This window comes from Pseudonaja textilis, chromosome 16, assembly GCF_049901715.1.
Source record: "Pseudonaja textilis isolate UNSWEBS1 chromosome 16, rPseTex1.2, whole genome shotgun sequence".
Taxonomy (NCBI): domain Eukaryota; kingdom Metazoa; phylum Chordata; class Lepidosauria; order Squamata; family Elapidae; genus Pseudonaja; species Pseudonaja textilis.
Genome location: NC_142005.1, coordinates 7749452 through 7763160, shown reverse-complemented (window position 1 = coordinate 7763160; position 13709 = coordinate 7749452). Strand labels below are relative to the sequence as shown.

Genomic DNA, 13709 nt, shown 5'->3' with positions numbered 1-13709 from the left:
CACTTTATTACAGCAGATGGTATAAAGATGATGGCTCTCTCAGGCTTTGGACTAATTAATTTCAAGTCTAGCTGCTCGTTCTATGTAATATTTAATATAATTTATATGTAATATTTAATATTGGAGAGTTGAGTTTTCCTTTCCTGGTGTTTCTTCTTGGTTTTAGATTGCAGGCTTGCTGATTGGTCACTGAACAGAGTGGATTTTTGAGTAAATAATGGAATAAAACTTCCATTGTTCAATTTACAATACGCTCCACGAAAACAAAACCTGCTCACATCTGTTATCATCCAATACGTCGCATTAGTTCCTGGAGATCCATCATAGAGATGCTAGGAGGCAGAGCGGCTCTGCATTGATAAGAAACGGGAGCGGTCAAAAGGCAAGACGGGCGCTCACCGGAAGTGAGTGACTCTTAGGTCCCACCCCATTCCCATCCACCTAACCAATGAGGTTGCAGTCTATACTGAGGGGAATTAGAGGAAGGAAACCGTGGGCGGCTCCCTGCTGATTGGTGGCCGCCAATGAAAAGACGGCGTTGGCTTCCCTCCCCCCACGTCCCCTTCAACTCGCGCGCGACGGACGGCACTCGCGCCTGCGCAGACTGAAATTTTATTTTTATTTTTTAAAACCCTTCCTCACCTTTCCTCCCCCCACTCCTCCCCGCCCCCCAATCTTCTTTAACGGCCGGTTTACCTATGTCGCCCTTTTCGTAACTGGAGTCCGACGCGAGAACGGAGGGAAATGTCGTCGGGGGTCCGCGAGGTGGTGACGCTCCAGCTGGGCCACTACGCGGGAAGCGTGGGCGCTCACTGGTGGGGCCTTCAGGTAGGCCGAAGCGGGGGGGGGGCAGGGGTGGCGGAGGGAAAGCGCGGGACGGAACGCGCATGCGCCGACAGGGCCCCCGGGAGAAACTCGGTTGATGACGTCATTCCAGGGGAAACGCGCGATTGGACCGGAGCCCGCAGGGTGGGCGGGGCTTGTCTATTTCCAAGTTAAAACTCAGCAGACGTGCACGTGGGAGACTGGTGTTTACACTCACACGTGCTTGCACGCCCGCGTGCATATTTGCACCCGCACGTGCATGAAAATCTATCTCCTGTCAATTCATTTAAAGTTGCATGCATGGCTTTGCTTTTTTTTTTTTCCCCCAGCCCACCACGCTTTTATCCCCATAACGGCCCTGCAAGGTAGGCCACCCTGGGCTGGGCCAGGACTAGATGACCTTACACTCTGTTTTTCTGCTATTCTTCCTTCTTTCCTCCCTTCTCCATCACTTGAGACTTTCAAGAAGAGATTGAACTCCCACCTGTCAGAAATGGTGTAGCAGGGTCTCCTGCTTGGGCAGGGGGTTGGACTAGATGACCTACAAGGTCCCTTCCGACTCTTGACGATCTGTTATCTATGACCTTTTCATTTCTGCCTTCCAGGAAGCGCTGTTCTCATCCAATTCCCCGGCTTCCGACGCGGACGAAGCAATTCAGCACGATGTGCTGTTCCGAACAGGGAGGACGATGCAGGGACGCGAGACGTTTACCCCCCGTCTCATCCTGATGGACCTCAAAGGTGAGGGCTCAGCCTTGTCAGTTCTGTTTGAGAAGCACACAACGCCCGCCCTTCGGGAGATGGGAAGGTGGTCGAATCGGCTCGCTTAAGGACTACCTCTCGCTTAATGCCGTCAATTTTGCTCGCGGTTAAGTTGCAGCCCATGTGCCTCTCGATGTCTTCTCAGCCCAGGGGGCTCTCTAAAATTATAAACCTGTTTTTATTTCTGGGCAGAAAGTCTCGCCACTTTGAAACAGGAGGGATACCTGTATGAGGACCCCAAAAAAAACATCCCCATAGCTTGGTGAGTGGGTATATATATATTTTTTTAACCAAGGGCAGTTACTTGCTTTCTTTGTTATTTATTTATTGCTTACATTTATTTCCCGCCAACCTCTACAATCATAAAAATATTTGGAACACAAAACTGAATTTTGCTGTTTAATTGAACTGGGCTATATTTGTTACTTTTCTTTGTTGTTGTTTTTTCGTATGCTTGTTTTTATTATTGTTATTACTCTTTTATTCATTAAACTTGAAACTATGTCAACTGAACATATAAAAATGTATCGTAATTAGTATTGACTAACACTGATGGTTGATACGGATTGCTGCCAGCATCCTAGGTATAAATGAAGTATCTTCTTAAAATGTATGATGTTCTGAGTAGCGCAGTTTTCATCATCATTATTATTTTATTCATTAAACATGAAACTCCGTATTATCTTATTCATTAAATATGAAACTCAGTATATTATCTATTATCATCTCCTATTTATTAAACATGGAACGAAGTATTATCTTATTCATTAAACATGGAAAAGTATCTTATTATCCCTTATTCATTAAACATGGAACTCAGTATTACTATTATCTTATTCATTAAACATGGAACGAAGTATAATATTATTATTATCTCTTATTTGTTAAACATGGAACTCATTGTTGCTGGATGTTTGCAAGTTAGTTTCCTTTGCTTTGTGTATTTTAAGTTTGAAATAAATGAATTTAACTTTGAAATAAAAAATGAAAATCATAAAAACAAGCTTGCGTCTCGCAGGGCGTGTGGCTTGCAGAACCAAGATGAATGTGGGTCGTTAAGCAAGGCTTAATTAAAAACAGAAGCCACTGACATTTCTCGATTTGAAAACTCTCTCTTGGGTTAAGTAGGGTTTGCTAGGCCTGGTACCCTGGCAGTCTTTGTGGGAAAGGAGAGCTCCTTTTCAAAATCGTCCTCATTTTATAACCATCGTAGTCATATATAATCCTTTGTGAATTTCCCGGCCAGTTTCCAACAAGCCAAACCAATGCAAAACCCCGATTTGCTTAACAAAGACTGCATGATTCATTTGACGACTGCTGCGTCTGCTTGACCAAACTTGAGGCAAAGGAGGGCGTTAAAACCAGGCTTGACTCATTTAACGACCGTTTCCTGTAGCAACGGAAAGTCTAGTCCTGATGGTGGTTGTAAGCCGAGCACAATCTGTATTTCCCGTCCCGGTTCATAAGAACGGATCTTCTCCTTCCAGGAAGGGGAACCTCACGACGCACCAGCAAGACCCAGTGCCTCCCAGTCCCGTTTTGGAAGGGCTTGAACAGCCTGAGGTGAAACTCTCTCTTTCTCCCTTTAATTTCTAAAAATTGGGTTCCCCCCCTCATAGATAGAAAGAAAGAAAGAAAGAAAGAAAGATAGATAGATAGATAGATAGATAGATAGATAGATAGAGATAGATGATAGATAGATAGATAGATAGATGATAGAGAGAGAGAGACAGACAGACAGACAACTCGTAAAGCATTCCTAAGCCTGCTTTTGAGTTGCCATAAACAAGGGACGAGGGACGAAATCTGAAGGCGCAGTACGACAGTTTAAAACCAGAAGTACATTCCAACACTTATCTTACAAAGATTGTAGCTGGGCTACCAGATCTTCTGCCCATGAACATCCTTCATTGGAGAATGTGATTGATGACACTCAGCCCAGGCGCTTCGTTGGAGAATCTGATTTATGACACACCCAGGGGGGAGGGGAAAAACAGGGTCACAGGGGACTGTCAATTACCTATGCCAGAGTTGGCTTCATTTAGGTTAATGCCAGCATGTTGCTGCTAAGAAATCTTTTGGATTCTTTTGAAGCTTGGCTGGAGGCTCATGATTTAATGAGGGCAATCGCCGGAACCCTGACACATATATTTATATGGAGCAAAAGCGTACAAGCCCTGGGACAAATTTTCCTTTTTTTTCCCCCTGAGGGACGTCACCTTGGCCTTGGGAACTGGGATCAGAGAGACCTGGTTTATTTTTATTTTTTTTCTCACATCCCGGCTCTTCCTTATTTTTTTTTTTTCTCTCATTTCAGAACGACAGGTTTTCCAATGGCGATGGTGCCTCAAAGAGCCTCCCTGGTGGTAAAGCTGTGTGTTTGTGTTTGTGTTTTTTGTGCGTGTGTTTGGTGCGTCCAGTGCTCAGTTAGAGTTTAACTGTGATGGAGCATGTCAGTTTTATTTTAATTTTACTGCATTTTTATTTGAATTGAACTTAGTTTAATTATTATATGTTTTGTTACTGCATTTTAATTTTAATGGATTTTAATTTGGTTTAATAATTTAAATTTTGTTTAATTTTGCTTTTATTATTTTATGTTGTTTATGTTATGCTATGCTATGTTAAAATTTATTGGTTGCCATCTTACCTCTAATTCTGGCTGGCTAACAATGGTAGGTCAAACCAGGGTGACTTGTTTGACTGGATAGTCATCTCCCTCCTGTTGGATCAGGGGCTGGTGGGACTTCAGCTCCCAGAATTCCCCAGCCAGCAGAACTCTGGGAGTTGAAGTCCAACAGGCTCCAAATGGCCGAGCCTGGAGACTCCTACGTTAGATTTTGCATGAGTTTAGGAGCTTCTTTTTTGAGAAGGGGGGCTTTGGACTGGGCCGAGGAGAAATCTGGCGTGCTAGCAATAGCCCCCCCAAACTTGGAGGGCTCGGCCCGCGATTCGAAGACCTTTGCCGCCAGGGGAAACCTAACCCCGCACATCTCCTGGTGGTGTCTTTTCTCAGGAAAGCCGCCGCAGCTTGCCAAGCCGCTTGCGACGGAGAGCCTGGCGCCCGCTTGGTCAGACTTCCTCCGTACCAAACTCCACCCGCGTACCATCCTGACCATCCATGAATACAACCGCGAGGAGTGAGTGGGAGAGGGGGGAGGGGGGGAGGCTCTTCTCCCAATTTGGTGGTGGTGGGGATCCTATTTCTCCTGCCCAAATTCAGCTTCCTATCCGTTGCAGGGAGTCCAGCCGGCTGGAGGCCTTCGGACAAGGAGAAAAACTCCTGCAGGCCAGCCGGTACCTGGAGGAGCTGGAAGATCGGCTGCACTTCTACGTGGAGGAGTGTGATTACCTGCAGGTGAGTAATCCACCCAGCATGGGATCTTGTCCCCCCCCCCCGTGGCTGCAAAGCAGGGATGTCCAACCTTGGCAACTTTAAAGACTTGCGGACTTCAACTCCCAGAATTCCCCAGCGGGCGTGATTTTAGGCCGATCACCACCAGGAGACTGGGAGTTCTAGTCCTGACTTAGGCACGAAAGCCGGCTGGGTGACTTTGGGCCAATCCCCAGGAGGCTGGGAGTTCTAATCCTGCCTTAAGCGGGAAAGCCAACCGGGTGACTTTGGGCCAATCACCAGGAGACTGGGAGTTCTAGTCCTGACTTAGGCACGAAAGCCGGCTGGGTGACTTTGGGCCAATCCCCAGGAGGCTGGGAGTTCTAATCCTGCCTTAAGCGGGAAAGCCAACCGGGTGACTTTGGGCCAATCCCCAGGAGGCTGGGAGTTCTAGTCCCGCCTTAAGCGGGAAAGCCAACCGGGTGACTTTGGCGCGGCTGGTTGGGGAATTCTGGGAGTCTTAAGTCCAGAAGTCGCCAAGTTTGGGGATCCTTCCTACAAGGCGTTGCAACGTTCCTGGGGCTTCTAAAGTCCAGTTCCCACCAGGTGCTACCAGCAAGGCATGCTGGGAGTTGTAGTTCAGCAATCCTCAAAAGACACCCTCCCCCTCAGCTGTTCCTCCTTCCTCCCTGGTGCCAATTTTGGCTTTTTTGTCCCTATTTTCTCAATCTTGTCTTCTCCCCCAGGGCTTTCAGCTGCTGTGCGACCTCCACAACGGCTTTTCGGGGGTCGGGTCCAAGGCAGTGGAGCTGCTGCAGGATGAATACGCGGGAAAAGGCATCCTGACTTGTGGGCTGACGCCGGTGCTTCCGTCCAGTGTGAGTGGGACGCTGGAACGTCCGTGCATTTTGAGACTTTTCTCCTGCCTTTGATTATTTTCACAAATAACTCAAGGCGGTAGACGTACCTAATGCGCCTTCCTCCTCCTGGTTTGCCCACGACAACAACCCTGTGAGGTTGGTTGGGCTAAGAGGGAGGGACTGGCTGGCTCAAAATCCCCCATCTGGCTTTCATGCCTAAGGCGGGACTAGAACTCCCAGTCTCCTGGTGATTGGCCCAAAGTCACATGGTTGGCTTTCATATCTGAGGCGGGACTAGAACTCCCCGTCTCCTGGTGATTGGCCCAAAGTCACATGGTTGGCTTTCATGCCTGAGGCGGGACTAGAACTCCCCGTCTCCTGGTGATTGGCCCAAAGTCACCCAGTGAGCTCTCAGGCCCGAGACAGAACTAGAACTCAACATCTCCTAGTTTTGTACCTGCACCGCTACACCAAACCGGCCCTCTTCTCTTCTCATCCGTGGCCCCGAAGATGACGAAACATATTTCCCAGGGCTCACTGAGGACTAGCACCATGCGCAGGACAGAACGCAAAGTTTAGGAGGCCGGAAGCGGGACTCCTGTGGTCGGACAGCTCCTGCCATTGTTCCCTTATGAGTCTCGGTTTTTTGTGTGTGCGTGTTTGTGTGTGTGTGTGTTTGCGGGGGCGCAAAGCACCAGGGGCGGAATCCACCTCTGGAGGTTCATGCGCCCCCGCAAAACGCGCCTTGGGGGACCTGATGGGCCTTTTCTCCATTCCCGGCAGCTCCCCCCCCACCGGAACTTCTACCGGCTGATGAACACGGCGCTGGGCATCGTCCGTCTTTCCGGCCAGAGTTCCCTCTTCTGCCCGCTGTCGCTGAACGGAAGCCTGGGGCTCCGACCGGGCAGCCCCGTGGCCCTGCCGAACCTCCAGTACGAGGTGGGCGTTCGAAAAAGGCGACCCCGCTTCCCCCCCTTTGGAGCTGCCGAAGGAGGGCGGAGTGGGAGTTTTAAAGATGTTTTTATGATGCATTTTCCTTTCTAACACATCATGTTTTCAACGTTACATCGACATTCCGTCTTTTTCTTTCTCCTTTCCTCCCTTCCCTTCTCCCCTCCGCTTCCCTCTCTCCTTCTCCTCTCCCCTCTCCTTCCCTCTCTTCCCTTTTCCTCTCCCCCTCTCTTCTCCACTTCCCTCTCCTTCCCCCTTTCCTTCTCCTCCCCTCTCCTCCTTTTCCTTTCCTCCTCTCCCCTCTTCTCTAATTCCTTCTCCTCCCTCTTTCCTTCTTCTCCCCTCTCCTCCCCTCTCCTCCTTTTCCTTTCCTCCTCTCCCCTCTTCTCCAATTCCCTCTCCTTCCTCTTTCCTTCTCTCCTCTCCTCCCTTTTCCTTTCCCCCTTCGTTTGCCGGTCCCTCACAACATAACCGACTGAAGCAGCCGGCATCGCCAAACTTCCAAAACTTCAAATGATTTATTGAGAGTAAACATGCCGGCACTGCCTGGGTGTAGCCGACTCTGAGACACATCATTCATTGTCACCCTTGACCCTGGTTTTCCCCCCCCGCCCCCTGGGTGTATCATAATTCATATTCTCCAATGGGACACCTCCATAGCCCAGAGTCATCAATCAGGCTCTCCAGTTAGATATTTGCAAGGCAGAAACTTCAGTCATCTAGTTACTATCTTTGAAAACATTTATGGAATGCAGTTTCGATTTGCAAGCTGCCGCACTGCTCCTCCTTCCCTTTCTATTGCCAGCTCCAAATATTTTACGAGTTAACATCTATACTTAAAACCATTCCCGAATAAACTTTGCTTTTAAAACATCTCTGTAAAAGAGCAGAAACTTGTAATAATTTGTACAAATTCCCTCCAGCCGTCTCTGGATTATCACACGAGCGCCATTCTTGCCACCGCCCTGGACACGCTAACCGTCCCCTACCGGCTCCAGAACTCGGACATCACCATGACCAACCTGACCGAAACCCTGAATTTCTCCGGAAGGAAGGTACGGTTAGTCCTCGAACCCAAGGTTCACGTTGCGAAGTGAGCGACGTCGGGTTCAGTGAGTTTCGCCTCCGTTTGACGATCCTTCTCGCCCTCATTAAGTGAACCGTTCCAGTTGTTAAGTGAGCCACCCAGTCATTAATTGAATCTGGGCTTCCCTCATTCACTTTGCCGGGCGCCAGAAAGTCGCAAAAAGGGACCCCGGGACGCAGTCGTAAATACGAGTCTGTTTGCGGGGATGTCAATTTCACCGTCCGGTTCGCCTGAACCAGTCCAAAGCGGCTGAATCCCACCCATGGTTGTAACCTAGATAAATCGTGGTTTTTTAGGGATCCGCCGTGGTCTCAAACTAACCACAACGGACTCCCCGAAAAGAGACATCCGCACGCACACACACACACCCATTTCTCTTCCCCAGGTCGCAGAGGCCTCGGCCGCCCTGCCCTTCTCCGTGATGGAAGACCAGTCCCTTCCCGACGCGTTGTACGACCAACAACCGAGCGCGGCCTGGTGTCCGTTGTCGTCTTGCGGCAACCGAAGCGATGCCGGCTGCTTCGCGCAGTCGGTTGTGTTGCGAGGGATCGGCAAACGGCAACAAGTGAGGTGAGTCTGTTGGGTCTTTCGGTGGTTCGCATCCCCGCTCTTACAGGGTCTGTACGTGCGTTGCTTGGACGTTTGTGTGTTTTTGTGCATCTCTGTGTTTGTGTTTATATTTCTCTTGATTTGTAAGTGAGTTGACCACAGCTTCCTCACTGCCGTTTCTGAGCCTTATTTCTACTACTTTTTATAAAATCTTAACAAGGACCGATGCACAAACACAGACAGGACTCGGCTTACAATTGAGTCCCCGGATTCCTGCCGCTAAGCGAGACGATCGGTTGGCAGAAGCTGGGACGAGGAACGGGAGCTCGCTCTGTGACGCAGCGCTGGGGTTTCGAACCGCCAAACTGCTGACCTTTTCTGATCGACAAGCTCAGCGTCTTTAGCCCCTGAGCCACCGCGGTCCCTTACTTATAAATTGAGGGTAACTCCCTCCTGATTTCCCTTTCCAGCAACGCCCCTCCAGGAACCGAACCCAAGTCCATCCTTCACATGTGCGAGACCGGCCAGGAAGTGCTGGCCCGTTACTTACACACCGTCTCTCCTCGGACTCTGAGGTTGGTGCTCCAGGCAGCCTGGGCGAGAGGAAGAGGAGGAGGAGGAGGAAGGGGGTGATGATGGGGGGGGGGCACGTTCCCCTTAAAAAAAAAAAAAAACCGTCCTTTTTTTTCCCCCAACAGCACTTCTCTTTTGCTGCAAAGACCCTGCAAGCTTTTGGCTCCGTACCCCCAATTTTTCTCGCCTTTCCTGAACAAGCACGGATTTCTGTCGGAGAAGCCATTGTACAGCCCAGCAAGTAAGGACACACACACACACACACACACGAACACACAGTGTGTGGCTTAAGAGCAGTTGTTTGCGCACCAAATTGGTTTCACCGGGAGCAATGTTTTTAACCGTGGCAATTTTTTTTAAAAAAGAGGTGGATTTCACCTCCCAGAATCCCCCAGCCGGCGTAATTTAAGAAGGGTGGACTTCAACTCCCAGAATCCCCCATCCAGCTTGGTTTAAGATAGCTGGACTTCAACTCCCAGAATGCCCCAGCCAGGATGCTTTAAGAGGGGTGGACTTCAACGCCCAGAATCCCCCAGCCAGGATGCTTTAAGAGGGGTGGACTTCAACTCCCAGAATCCCCCAGCCAGGATGCTTTAAGAGGGGTGGGCTTCAACGCCCAGAATCCCCCAGCCAGGATGCTTTAAGAGGGGTGGACTTCCACTCCCAGAATCCCCCAGCCAGGATGCTTTAAGAGGGGTGTATTGCGAGTCCCAGAATTCCTCAGACTGCATGCTTTAAGAGGGGTGAGCTTTGACTCGGAGCATCCCCAGCCAACATGCTTTTAATATGGATGGGCTTCAACTCCCAGAATTCCCCAGCCGGAATGCTTTAAAGATACTTGGACTTCAATACCCAAAATTCCCCAGGCAGTCTCCTTTTTAAGAGGAGTTGGGCCTCTCGCTGGTTGGGGAATTCTGGGTATCGAAGTCCAAGCATCTGCCAACTTTGAGAAGCACAAAGCCTTTACAATGATGATCAACCAGGTTGCGGGAACAAAGGCACGGTCAATCGGCGGCACTGCATCCTGCAACGACCACGGCCTGTCATTTACTAATTCAGCTCAACCTGGAAATCCCACCACTCGGCGATTTTTTTTTCTTCCTCTCCTCCACAGAGGTCGAAAGCATCCCCGTCTTGGCGGCCTTCCAGTCCTCGGCGGGCTTATACCAGACCCTGGATGACTTTTACCGAGAGTTGCGCGGAGCGGACTTGAGACGCTGGGCGAGTTTCTTCTCCGCTGGGGTGGAGATGGACGACTTCCGAGAGGCGCTGGAGGAGCTGCGGACACTGTCCCTTTGCTACCGGAAAAGCAGCCTGGACGAAAACTCGGACGACGATACGGACTGAGCCGGGTTTTTCCGAGAGGCCGCGGACCCTTCTCGGCGCCCGTTTGAAACCAGAGAAATAAAATTTGCCGAGGACGCCTCTCCTCCTTGGCGTGTTTTTTTGAGGGATGGAGGGAGATTTTGGTTTTAAAAGGGCGGATGAAGGAATACTCCTTTGGTCCTTTTTGTTGCCAGCAGAAAGAGATGGGGAAAGCAGCGCATTCCTTAAATGTTTCAGATAATCGCTAGGCAGCCGAAGCTGTTGGCGCGCAAGATTATTACCGGAGAGCATGATTGGTGACTCTTGGCTATGGATGTCTCCCATTGGAGGATATACATCCAGGGGGTGGGGTGAGGGAGAAGACCAGGGTTAAGGGGGAAATGAAGGATGTGTCGTAAGTCGGCTGCACCCAGTTAATGCTGACATGGTCACTCCTAATAAATCAATCTTTTTTACTCTTGAGAGATGCGGCTAGAGACTTACAATTTGAATGAGGGTGCACATTGGAGCCCTGACAACTCCATTTCAACGTCCTGCTTTAATTCTTTTTAAGATACCATCACTCAATAAATATTCGGCTCCCCACCCAGCCATTAATTTATACATTTCTTAGTTCCAAAAAAAAAAAAAGATATATTTACAGATCCAAGAGAGACGGCAGGCTCCAAGCCGCCCACCTAGTGCAGGGGAATTAGAAAACCACCCAATCTCCGGTGTCCTGCCAGGGGGGGAGTCTCAGGGGGAGGGGGTCAAACATACACCCCAAACCCCCAAAAGTTTTCCCGGCAGCCTTTTTAAAACCCCGTTTCTTCCCGCTCGTCCTCCGAGAGGATGGGGTCTTTGTCCGAAAGCTGGTCGGCGTGGCTGGAGCTCATCCCGTCTTCGTCGTCATCCGAACTGACGTCGCAGGCCGTGTGGAAGAGGGTCATCAGCTCGCGGAAACGGTGAGCCACCTGAGTGGGGAGAGCAGCCGTTATGAGAGTGGTTCTCCGCCATTGGGAAGATGGGGGGGGGGTCTGCGGGGGGGGCGGCTTCGGCTACCCAGAATTCCCCAGCTTGGCTGGTGCAGACTTCAATTCCCAGAATGCCTCAGCCACAATATAGGGACTTCGACTCCCAGAATTCCCCAATTGCACGTAGGGATGTTTTTTGAGTCCCAGAATTCCCCAATGGCATGCATGGACCTTAACTCCCAGAATCCCCCAGCCAGCTTGTGGAAACTTCAACTCCCAGAATCCCCCACCAGGAGCTTCATTCCCGCCAGAATTACCTGGCTTGGCTTGTCAAGACTTCAACTCCCAGAATCTGCCTCAGCGAAGAATTTAAGGACTCCCAGAAATCCCCAACGGCATGTATGGACCTTAACTCCCAGAATCCCCCAGGCCAGTCTCTGCCCCCTCTGGAGAAATGCTCCACGCTGCTCTAAACACACACGGAGTGAGCCGTGCCTTCTGGGAACTGAAGTCCACGAGTCTTAAATGTTGCCAAGTTTGGAGAGCCCCTTCGACCCGCCCAGAAGACGCAGGTGAGCCACGTGAGGGTGGAGGTCCCGAGAGCCCCGGGAGAAGGAAGGCCCACCTCCTCTGGGGTCTTGTTGCCCAGCTGTTTGGAGACAGCGCTGAAGGTCTGCGGATCGGCCCCTCGCTCCTGGCAGGAAGTCAGGATTACGCGGTCAGCCTCCCTGAGAAGAGGAAGGACGGAGGGAGGCCATTTAGACGGATCTCATCCGCCCACAAAAAAAACCCGTTGCTTTCCCTTCATCCGGTCTGAATTCGGACAACCTTTATGTTCTGACCCAGGTTTCCAAGACCGTCATTAAGCACACGCTCAGTTAAAACCACGCTTGTTTTAGTTCAACGCTGGGAATTATGGGCATTCCCAGCCGGTAATGAGTCTCAAACAGTCCCTCGAGATAAGCACCCACCTTTCTCTCCTTTGAATGGCTGCCAACAACTAAAGTGCCAAATGAACTATTAAAAAAAACAAACCAACCGAAGTACAAAGTCCACACCGAGCTTCAAGGATTAATCCGAAGAGAGTGAACGACCTTGCTTCCTGCAAAGGTTTCTTCACCTTTGCCTGTCCTTTAGACCTTATGGGAGGGACAATCACCTCCCAGCCTTACTCCTGAGTTGCTCTTGCCTTCTGGCAGCTCTGCGCACACGCACGCTGGGCACAGCAAACCAAGGGGTGGGGGGTTTGAATCCAGCCCCCTCTCTCTGCTCCCCCCAAAGGACCCTCTGCGAAGGCAAGCGCCAGGAAAAGGAGGAGGAGACCCACCTGGTCCATAAGACAACCTTCTCCCCCGTAGAGCTGAGCTTGATGTTCTTGGCGCAGACCGTGGCTTCGATGGTCCTGGGCTGCAGGTCTTCTCCCGCCACGGGGCCACTGCGATCCGCCCCGGCTATGACGGGGGCCGACTCCTCTTCTTCCGTGGGTGAACAGGCGTCCCCTCGCTTGGCTCCTTTTCCTGTTGGATGGCCGGCCTGCAGACTTGCCCCCGAAGTCTTAGGAGGGAGGCCTTTGGAGGGCGCGGGCGACATCTCCCTGTCTTTGGGTTTTGTAGTCTCCGAGGGGGACTGGCCGCCCGGCTCCTGGAGACTCGGCCGAGAAGCCAGAAAGGTCCCAAGTAAGGATGGAGGGGAATTAGGATCCGGCCTGGCTTTGCTCCCCGAACTGTTGCGGTTGAGGGCAGGAGGGGCGTCTCCCCCACTCCTGGGGCCCAGTTCCACTTCTCTCTTCCTCTCCACGGGGCAGAGGCTGCTTTTGAGGGGATGTGGTTTGGGGAGGGGGGCCCCCTTCGAGGGCGGCAGGGGAGCCGCAGCGGGGTTCCTGGCAGGATCGGCCCCGTTGGGAGGGCAGGGAGGGGCAGGGGGAGGAGAGGGCTCCGCGGTGGTTTTGCCAGCAGGCGGGGGAAGCCCCTCAGGAGGTGGATCTCTGGACAGAAGCAGCTTCCCTTCCGGACGAGCACCTGGGTGAAAGAAAGAAAGAAAGAAAGAAAAAAGAAAGAAAGAAAGAAAGAAAGAAAGAAAGAAAGAAAGAAAGAAAGAAAGAAGGAAGGAAGGAAAGAAGGAAAGAAAGAAGGAAGGAAGGAAGGAAGGAAGGAAGGAAAGAAAGAAAAAGAAAGAAAGAAAGAAAGAAAGAAAAAGAAAGAAAGAAAGAAAGAAAGAAAGAAAGAAAGAAAGAAAAAGAAAGAAAGAAAGAAAGAAAGAAAGAAGAGAGAGATGGGAGAGGGAGGAGGGTGAATCCACCTGGGCCCAGGAGGTGATTTTCCCAATCTGTTTTCTAATTCCTGAGCTAGGGGAGGGTGGGAGGAAGGAGGCTGGAAAAGAAGGAACGAAGAAACAGTGAGGGAAGGAAGAGGAGATGGAAAGAAAGAAGGAGGCTGGGAAAGAAGGAACAGGGAGGGAGGGAAAGAAGAAGGAAGGGAGGAGAGGAGTGA

General features: G+C 50.7%; 2 protein-coding genes across 3 annotated transcripts in view; one reads left to right on the top strand and one right to left on the bottom strand.

The window, feature by feature from the left end:
* Positions 1-470: 470 nt before the first annotated feature.
* MSTO1 (misato mitochondrial distribution and morphology regulator 1) lies at positions 471-10367 on the top strand. 2 transcript variants are annotated; one of them, XM_087914056.1, is made up of 14 exons: positions 471-828; positions 1431-1566; positions 1780-1849; positions 3075-3150; positions 3905-3953; positions 4604-4727; positions 4828-4945; positions 5668-5799; positions 6565-6720; positions 7656-7787; positions 8205-8389; positions 8839-8943; positions 9067-9182; positions 10056-10367. In XM_087914056.1, the coding sequence occupies exons 1-14, from the start codon at positions 745-747 to the stop codon at positions 10286-10288; spliced, it is 1716 nt and encodes a 571-aa protein (XP_087770182.1). In that variant the 5' UTR covers positions 471-744; the 3' UTR covers positions 10289-10367. The 2 variants fall into 2 exon arrangements, with proteins under 2 accessions (XP_087770182.1, XP_087770183.1); XM_087914057.1 differs by lacking the exon at positions 6565-6720.
* Positions 10368-10786: 419 nt separating this feature from the next.
* Positions 10787-13709, bottom strand: part of LOC113453084 (GON-4-like protein) — a 34456-nt gene continuing 31533 nt past the window's right edge. Inside the window, exons 30-32 of the mRNA XM_087914055.1 lie at positions 12548-13238; positions 11846-11948; positions 10787-11220 (exon numbers count right to left, since the gene is read on the bottom strand). Of these exons, the coding sequence (XP_087770181.1) occupies positions 11062-11220; positions 11846-11948; positions 12548-13238 (953 nt within the window). The 3' untranslated portion in view covers positions 10787-11061. The remainder of the gene's footprint in view (positions 11221-11845; positions 11949-12547; positions 13239-13709) is intronic.

What these genes read in the sequence shown, in the direction of transcription:
- MSTO1 (XM_087914056.1), top strand. Translation starts at nt 745, where the DNA reads ATGTCGTCGGGGGTCCGCGAGGTGGTGACGCTCCAGCTGGGCCACTAC. An exon ending in CTCACTGGTGGGGCCTTCAG is followed by an intron (nt 829 to 1,430) that starts GTAGGCCGAAGC and finishes TCTGCCTTCCAG; the next exon opens with GAAGCGCTGTTCTCATCCAA. An exon ending in TGAATTTCTCCGGAAGGAAG is followed by an intron (nt 7,788 to 8,204) that starts GTACGGTTAGTC and finishes TCTCTTCCCCAG; the next exon opens with GTCGCAGAGGCCTCGGCCGC.